The sequence below is a fragment of the Vidua macroura genome, chromosome 3 (genome assembly GCF_024509145.1).
Source record: "Vidua macroura isolate BioBank_ID:100142 chromosome 3, ASM2450914v1, whole genome shotgun sequence".
In the NCBI taxonomy this organism is placed as follows: Eukaryota; Metazoa; Chordata; class Aves; order Passeriformes; family Viduidae; genus Vidua; species Vidua macroura.
This window is the reverse complement of record NC_071573.1, coordinates 91,720,199-91,728,631: the sequence shown is the minus strand read 5'-3', so window position 1 is coordinate 91,728,631 and position 8,433 is coordinate 91,720,199. Positions and strand designations below refer to the sequence as shown.

General features: G+C 41.7%; 1 protein-coding gene across 1 annotated transcript; it reads right to left on the bottom strand.

Moving 5' to 3' along the window:
* On the bottom strand, window positions 1-6,224 carry LOC128804707 (glutathione S-transferase-like). The gene is made up of 7 exons (XM_053972763.1): window positions 6,166-6,224; window positions 4,978-5,091; window positions 4,280-4,331; window positions 2,439-2,571; window positions 1,424-1,565; window positions 653-784; window positions 1-331 (listed from the first exon to the last, which is right to left on the bottom strand). Exons 2-7 carry the CDS (start codon window positions 5,062-5,064, stop codon window positions 212-214), a joined length of 666 nt encoding a protein of 221 aa, XP_053828738.1. The 5' UTR covers window positions 5,065-5,091; window positions 6,166-6,224; the 3' UTR covers window positions 1-211.
* Between the last annotated feature and the right edge of the window lie 2,209 nt (window positions 6,225-8,433).

The window sequence follows — 8,433 nt, the reverse complement described above, 5'->3', positions numbered from 1 at the left end:
AATCAATGAGCAGCCAGGTTTTGAGTATCGATAGCAGGAATTTATTTCAGGTATTCTCTTTAGTTATTTAAGGCATTCTGTGTTGTCCAATACACCCTCGATTTAGTGAACTATTTTCTTTGCTGGTAGGATCAAAAAACTTGGTTTCCAGTGTTTTTATTATTTTCCCACTGTCAGCAAATACAATGAAATCGTTTCTGCAGCTTTAGACTCAGTAGAAAATTTTGATCACTTTAGGTACGTCTTCCTCTCGTATTAGTGGTTTCCTCTGGCTGCCAGGCTGCAGGAATTTCTTTATTGTGGGGATATTACTTATTCTTGCTTTGAAGCTCTACAAAACAAAACCAAAACACCTCAGTGCTTAAGAGTCATTGCAACTGTCAGACATCTCAATGTTATCCGTGCTTGAAAGTCCCATTAAGACTTGATGCTGCAGAAGAAACTATATGCCCCTCTTCTGCTTTTGAGGCTGTAGTGACAGAAGGTGGCATAAAAAAAAAAAAAAGAGTATGTGAGGCCAGCTAAAAGTTCTTAGGGTATCTGATTATTTTGTATGTCACTTCTGACCCTCCCACTCTCCCATATTTCTCAGCTACTTTAAATCAGTGGTCCTTTACAATTCATTCTCCATTCAAACTGCCCATTCATTTACCTGCAAGAGAGGAAATTTGGCAAGTATATCAGGTTTGTACTCCTCTGCCATTAAAATGATTTCAAGTAATTGAACATCTGCCCTGCTCAGCTGGTTGCCAACCAGAAAGTCTTTTCCATGGTCTTTCAAAACCTAAAAACAGAGAACCAGAACCAGATGATGTCTTTTCTCTGTGTTACTTAATATGATATCTTCAAAGCAGGGTCACACATTGCACAGAGATTTCTGTGAAAGAAGGAAATGCAGTTCAAACACCTGTAGTACAAACAATGATCTGATGACACTGCCATCCTAGGCATCACCTATCAGCTCTTTCTCTTCTACATTTCTGTCTGGCAGCTCAGTTGTGCTCATCTTGCCTTGGCTGCTGTAGCTGCATTGAAGGCTAAGCTGTAGGAGATACAGAAGGAACCGTAATGCTTTTACATAGCATGTATGGTACAGGGCCATCTGCACTTCAGGAGGGAACTTGATGTCAAAGCTGGTGCTGTAGTGTCTTTTGTCTGAAACAACACACACATTGAAACATGGACATTTGGGGAGCTCATTGTGTGCTGGGTTTTTGCAGCTTTATATCTCTCCCAGATTTGAAGTGCCTTCTGTCCCCTCTGTAGCGTCCTGTCTCCACCCTGATTCCAGCACCACCAAAAACAGAGCATTGATATTCCAGTGGTAGTTTTTCTTCTGTTTTCCTCCATAAAACTTGTGTGCTTCCAGGATGGAGGTTCAAGGTAACAGTATCAATTGAGCTACAGCCTCTTTGCCACATACCTTCTCAAAGACTGGGAAGTATCTGTTTGTTGCCTTGTCCATCATATTTGCAAAATGTTCCTCCTTTTGGTCTGCTGGTAAGAAGCCATATTTCAGGAGTAACTCATTCAGATCAAACAGTCCTTCCACGTACATATCGATTCTGAAAGGAATACATCCACTTGGTCAGGCCACACACAGTAGCTCTGAACAGCACAACTACTCCTGGCACAACCTCACTGAGATGCTGGGAAATCCCTGCCCCTTTTATCTCCCACACACATACCCTGGCAAAGTTCCCCCCTAAAATGCAGTTGCACTGGAGGCAGGCAGGAGAGGAGCTTGGGCCAAAGGCAAATGCAAAATTCCTAGGCAAAACCTAAAGATTGTAGCCCTCTCACTTCTTACTGGGACTGATTCTTGTCTGGACTATGGGTTTTTGCACCTGACTACAAAATTGTCATGTATGCCATCCAAACTTGTGTTAAAAATCCAATCAGACAGCCTAAGTTTAACAGCAGGTCCATACAAATATCTAGCAAATACCTTGTTTAAGAGTGCTTATTAATTTCAAGCATTCAAAAATACCTCAGGTCAAAACATGTGCCCTAGGAGTCCTGTCCTTTAATAACCTGTTATTAATTCTAATTCTATACTAATTCCTGGTTATTAGAGAGAGGAGAGTTTTTGTTTCCTTAAAAGACATTGCCCTGAATGTGAGGAGGAGAAAATGATGCTGCTGACAACTGCAGGGGAAAATGAAAAGCAGCATCAGTAGGACAGTCTGCCCCCCTGACTGCTGTCTTCTGATAAGTGCATTGACCTCTGATTGATGATTCCTGGGCTCACTTGCCCTATGGAATCCAGCTGACTATCTCTGCTGTAGACATCAGCTGCAGTCACAGTCAGCTCATGCTGCACAAAGCAGCGCTGCTCTCTCCCACTGAATCGAGCTGTGAGCTGGGATATCCTTGCGTTACATTGGGCTACAGGGTGAGCTGGGGTCTAACAAGCAAAGGTGCTACTGTTACAGTACAGGGCTCTCTCCTTCATGTCCTTCCCGTAGAGGCTGTACTTCGTTGCTATGTAGTTGGCAATGGCTCTGGTCTGCACCAGCTTCATCCCGTCGATCTCTACCATTGGCACTTGCTGAAAGAGCAGGGATCCATCTAGGCCAAAGGGAATAACACAAGGAGACATTCAGCCCCTGAATGAGAACCACCAGCACGTGTTAGGCAAAGTAACCACATGTATTACTTTTTATTTAGAATCTGAATCATTCAGGCTGGATAAAAGTCCTAAGATCATCAAATCCAACTGTAAAACCAACAATGCCTAATTCCACCACTAAACCATGTCCCAAGTGCACATCTACACACAGTGACTCAACCACTTCCTTGGGCAGCCTGGTACAATGCTTGACAACCCTTTTGGTAGCAACCATCCTCATTCTTGCAAGAAGGTGTGGAAAATGCTCACCATGCAACAACATTTTCTTAGTGACATGTTAATAACTTAATACTATAGCAATGAACTTGTGGGAATTTCAGATTTGAGAAAACAGCCAAATGCAGAACTTTTAGCTGTCACACACTGAAAAATACATGCACTGCATGGCTCTAACACAGGTGATTTTCAAGGAGGTTAATACAGACAAGAAGGATTGAAGGATCTGGTCCAGCCAGTTTCTGTCATGTTTTGCTAAATATATCCACACTTTCTAAGCACTGGCCAACACACAATGTGAATAATAATGAATATATAAATAATAGTGAATATAAAAGATCTTTGTGACTACTTTATTGACTTTACAAATGGCATCTCATCTGTACAGGCACAAAGTGGGAACGAATGAGTTCCATGAGATTCCTGCAAGACCCAAATATCACTTGGAGTGAGGCAGGAGCCATGCAACTCTTTTGCTAGCATGTAGAAGCCTTGTCTTAGCATGAAAGAAGTAAAAATACCTCCAGAACTAGAGGCATCAGGTCAGAGAAGCGTGGAAGAGTTTTTGCATTATAGAATCATATTTCTTGACTCGGATAACTGATCAGATATGTTTCTCTTTGTAAGTGTGCATGTGTCTTTACGCTTGTGTCCACAAATACTTTTTGAAAGGCAGCCTGTAACAGGGGGACCTGTCCTACAGGACAGCTGGACTGCAAATGCTAACCCAAGCTCAGATTGCTTTTGACAGGCCAGGTGAAGAGCATAGACATGCAATTTGGTTTGGAGGAAACATGATTATTATGATGATCAGGAAGATGGAAGCTGAAGCTAGCACGGTGGGTAGTTGCTTTGGGTGGCAGGAATGCAGTAAAGGTACGTACAGGTCAAGTCGGAAATCTGAAACTCTTTTCATAGGGATTATAACAACTTTGAAGGCAACTTAAGATGCTAATGAATTTCAAGATGATTTGATGACAAAAGCCTCTATTGCCATAGGATGGAATGGGCACAAGCTGAAGCAAAGGAAAGTCAACCATCTGAACTTGAAGAAAGACTCTTTGACTGTGTGGGTTGTCCAGAGAAGCTGTAAATTCTCCATCCTTGGAGATACTCAAAACCCAGCTGGACATCGTCCTGGGTAACTGGCTGGAGGGGGCCTTGCTTGAAGAGAGGAGGTGGAGTAGACAATCTTGAGAGGTTCCTTCTGACCTCAGCCCTTCTGTGATTCAGTGGAGATTGAAGCAACTGGGTGGATAACACCACCTAATGCTGCAGTGTGCACCTCTGAGACTTCATGTACAATTCAGTTAAGAAATTTTCTTTTTAAGACACTAAGACTTAAGAATTCTTAGGTGTTCTCAGACAAGTAACTCTAATTCTAATTCTTACTATTGCTGCTGTTATTATCTAAAAGTGAAGGAAACTTACCCTTCTGTAACTTTGTCAGATCCTCCTTTTTTTCCAGGTAAGATTCTTCAAACTGCAGGAAGGAGAGAAGAAAAGTTCTGTTGTCATTCCATGATTTAGCTTCTTCCTCATTTAGGTAAAGAAGGTGTAAAGAGATGTGTTTTGGGCAATTTTATTTCTTAAAACATATATTTGAAAGCTGTCAGGCACATTGGCCATCACTGTGACAGAAAGCCATGGATCTTGAAACACACAGATTCCCATACTCCATCTCTGGTTTAATATCAGAATCTGTCAGAGGTAAAAAAAAAAAATTACTTTGTGGTTTACAATATCCAGTACCTTCAAAGGTAAAGTACATCCTGGCAGCAATAATAAGCTCTTGCTGTTTTGGACACTGGAATTTAACTGAAGGTATTCAGAACTGCAGGTGCTTGACCTCTGTGATCAGAAGATTAAGAAGCCAGGTTCTGCTGCTGAGGAGCTCTCTAGCTACAGGGGAGAAGCATTTGTGGTGCTACCAGCAGGTTTTGGACCTGATGCTTTGAAGTAAGACAGGAACTTGCCCCCTGCTTAGGATAAGCTTGTGGTCACTCGTGGCTTGCTCTGCAAGGCACTGAAGGCAGAGCATGAAACTGCTGCTCAGTCACACTTTTCAGAAGGAACAGTAAAAGCACATATTTGTCACAGGATCTCAGTATAAAAGACCAGAAGCAAACCTCAACCCCAGCTGCTGCCAGGAGCCACCGAATTGGTTCCATCCGGCCACGTCCATTGAAGTAGTGCAGCTTGGGTTTTCCAGACATGTTTCCACGTGCCTGATTCCCTAGTATCTGCAATGAAGTTTTGCAAAATAAAGATTCACAATCCTAGTTTGGAGTCTCTAACTGTCTCTCAAAGTTATCTTGTTTGAAACCATCAGTTGTGGTCCAAGACTTGAATCAATTAATAGTGGAGCTAAAAGTTAGATTATATTGAGAGACTGCCTTGTATCATTCTGCCTTCAAATGTTTCTTACACATGCAGAATATTTAAGCAGAACTCTGTAATTAGAGCAATTGGCCCAGTCAGAGAACAAGTGAATCAAAACCACTTCCATCCAAAGCATTCTGTTCTGACCAGAAAGCAGAGGGTGCTCTCTGTGCATTTTGGCTTTATCTCAGAATACAGTTTACTGTTTAATCAGATATATGCTATAAACACAGCAGTTTCTGTGCTTGCTCAATCAGCCATTATACTCCATTATAACCAGCCAGGAAGGAATTCTTTCCCGAAGTCAACCTCTTTTACAACACTCCCTGCTTCTTTAATTTCTTTAGACAAGCCTCCAAAACATGGAAATTAATTTTGCCTCTGGTAACATCAGATTTGCCTTTACCACAGGCACAGCCTCAGGGCAATGCTTGCTTGGTCCGGTTCCAGCTCTGCTAGAATTTCAAGCAACAGCAGCAGTTTCTAGGCAGCAACTTAAAGCAACAACAGTTTCTAGGCAGACTGTCACCTACCCCACTCAGAACCACGCGTGCACATCAGCGACAAACACACACAAAGTGTCCAGCCTATACCAGTCTCACAGCTATTGACACCCTGTCAGCAACAAAGCCGAAGCATTAACAGCAGCAAAAGGAAAACGGCCAAACCACCACCATATTCCCCTTGTAAATAACATGTCAGCTTCTCTACAGTAGGAAGGAGGCGAGAGGAAACACTCCCCACTTGTGAGATCTACACTTCTTTTTCTTAATTCTGTACACCTCAAAAGCAGCTGATTAAGAAGTTAACATTTGGTACATGTAACCATGTTAGTAAAGAAAGTACATAAACACATTTAATCTATAAAACCCATTCACTGACTGAGTTTCATGTACAACAACTCCCTGCACGTCCCAAATAATATCCCCACTTACCTTGTGCACAGTGTAACCCACTCTAAGGTCACAGCAGTTCTACCTTGAGATTATATAACTCCCTGGGAGCCCCTCCTACACTGAGTATTCCAAACAGCTCTCTGCAAACAGGAAACTTCTCTCTCTTAAGCAAACAAAACCAATTAGCTCTGTTAAGTTCCTTCTCACCTACAGAAAATAAATTCCTGACTAATGCTGACAATGTAGAAATGTAAGGTAGATGAGAGGTCATGGTCATTGGGAACATCTGTGCCAGCACAAAATTATAATATGCTTTCCATTTGCTAGTTAAAAATAATTATAATGGTTGAAAAACTCACTCAGTAGAAAAGATTGCTACTACAGCAATCACACTTATTCTAATGTTTTCTGTTTTTTTACTTTTTACACATTGTCACTCTACATAAATCACATCAGCTAATTCTGCTCAAATCTGTCACAAGCTTCTATGCCTTGCTTAGTGTATATTCCTTCAGGACACTTCTGCTCAATTTCATCTCTGGACATTGGGGTCGGTTTTGAATTTTTTTCTGTCAAAAACATTTCCCTGAATTTGACTCAGTGAAAATACACAATAAAGAAAACTGTAAGAGGCAGTGAATGAAGTGTGGTATGAGAAGTCAAATTGCACTCTGCACTCCTGATTGTTTTCTTTGGCCAACTGTATTGATTTCAATATGTCAGTACAGAATAATCTCCCATGCAGCATCCTGCCTATCTAATCTACGTGGTTAATACCGATGTAGTCAAGGTCAATATATACATACAAAAGCAAACTTTTCAGCAAACTTTTGCTGAATTGCCCTGAACATAGCCGTGAGATGGCATATTATTCGTATGTTAGACAGGGAGGCTGTCTAAATTGCAGTTTGTCACACAAAAAAAAATTGGTTGTTACAGTAGGAGGGGCTTTCTCCTTCAGGTCTTTCCTGGACACTAGCTGGAAGTGTTGTCTGAGTGCTTCAGTAAGGCAGGAGGGAAACAGCTCCTGCAACAACTCCCTTTAACACATGCTTTGCTGCTGAAAAATATGGGTTTATTTCCTCTTTGGATGACGAGGTACCTGTTATATTGATGTGTTCCATGCTTGACAATAAAATAAGCTTCATAATTTACTGAGAGCTAGAATCACAGATGGACAGGGCATCAAAAGAGTCACCACTACAATGTATTGCCTTTTAGGAGGTGCCTAGTCCCCAGGTGAAACACTCTGTATCCCATATGGCACAGAAAGGGAGCCAGGCTTCACAAAAGAGGACCCCTGACTGAGGGCACCTCTTGTAGCTCCCCATTCTGGTTAGGGCTCTATGTCCCTCTATCCCTCCTTACATTTTGGGAAGGTCTTCCATCCAGCTTCTGACAGTTGGAAACAGTATTTCCCCCATTTTTGGACACATATGACTTATGGCACATGTGCACCAAGGAGCATCTGGCTGTTCCACAAACCCAAACTCCTCTTAGGTAACTTGTCTGGATTCACTATTTGTAGGCCTGCCCCTGATAAACTCTAGGAGACATCCTGAGTCTAGTGATCACCTGGTAGGGAAGTGTGAGTTCAAGCCTGAAAGTTAATTATAGTGTAGACAACTTAGAAAAACCCATCTCATCCAACTTTGTAGACACCTACATCTGGTCTAGCTGTCTAGTCTCCTTCCAATAGGTCCAAATTCAGGAGGAATCTCTCAGCATGCTCTTCAGTTATGGCTGAACTACTCAAAATTATTCTGTCTCTACTGAGATAGTTAAAAGTTTTGATGAAGCCATTCCCTTCAGCCTTCTTTAGAGGTAGGGGAGAGGAGCACTGTCTTCAGAGGATGATTTAATCCCAACACTGACGTTTCTTGTTCTGTCACAAGTATCCATTGAGATTTCAGGCAACTAAGTCCAATACAGTCTGTCTTGTAACTTGACTTTTGGAAGTGTCACTTCACTGAGCTATTTTGGGAAATGGTGTTCTTCTGTTTTCTCCCTCAGGTTCATTTTCCCATATTTTTTCTAATTTCTTTTTTCCTTCACTCATGTCATGGACTATTAAGCATCAGATCTGGTTACTGACAGTTGTTGGAACACCATTTCCTTCTAAGCAGGTGCTTCTCTGTTGCATCAGACCACTTCACAAGGCTGTTCATTGTCTGCTGTAAATATTTTTATTTGAAATTAAATGGACCGTGAGTATCTGTTGCTCCGTGTTCTGTCCTAAATGTGTAGAAATAAACCCCCTCTGTCTTGCCAGTCTGCAAAACAGACTGCACCTTGCTTTCACAACAA

Excerpts from the sequence above, each read along its gene's own strand:
- LOC128804707 (XM_053972763.1), bottom strand. The coding sequence starts at position 5,064 with ATGTCTGGAAAACCCAAGCTGCACTACTTCAATGGACGTGGCCGGATG. Across the intron at positions 1,566-2,438 it reads GACATGAAGGAGAGAGCCCT|AATCGATATGTACGTGGAAG; the intron begins GTACTGTAACAG and ends TATTCCTTTCAG. Across the intron at positions 785-1,423 it reads ACTTCCCAGTCTTTGAGAAG|GTTTTGAAAGACCATGGAAA; the intron begins GTATGTGGCAAA and ends CTCTGTTTTTAG.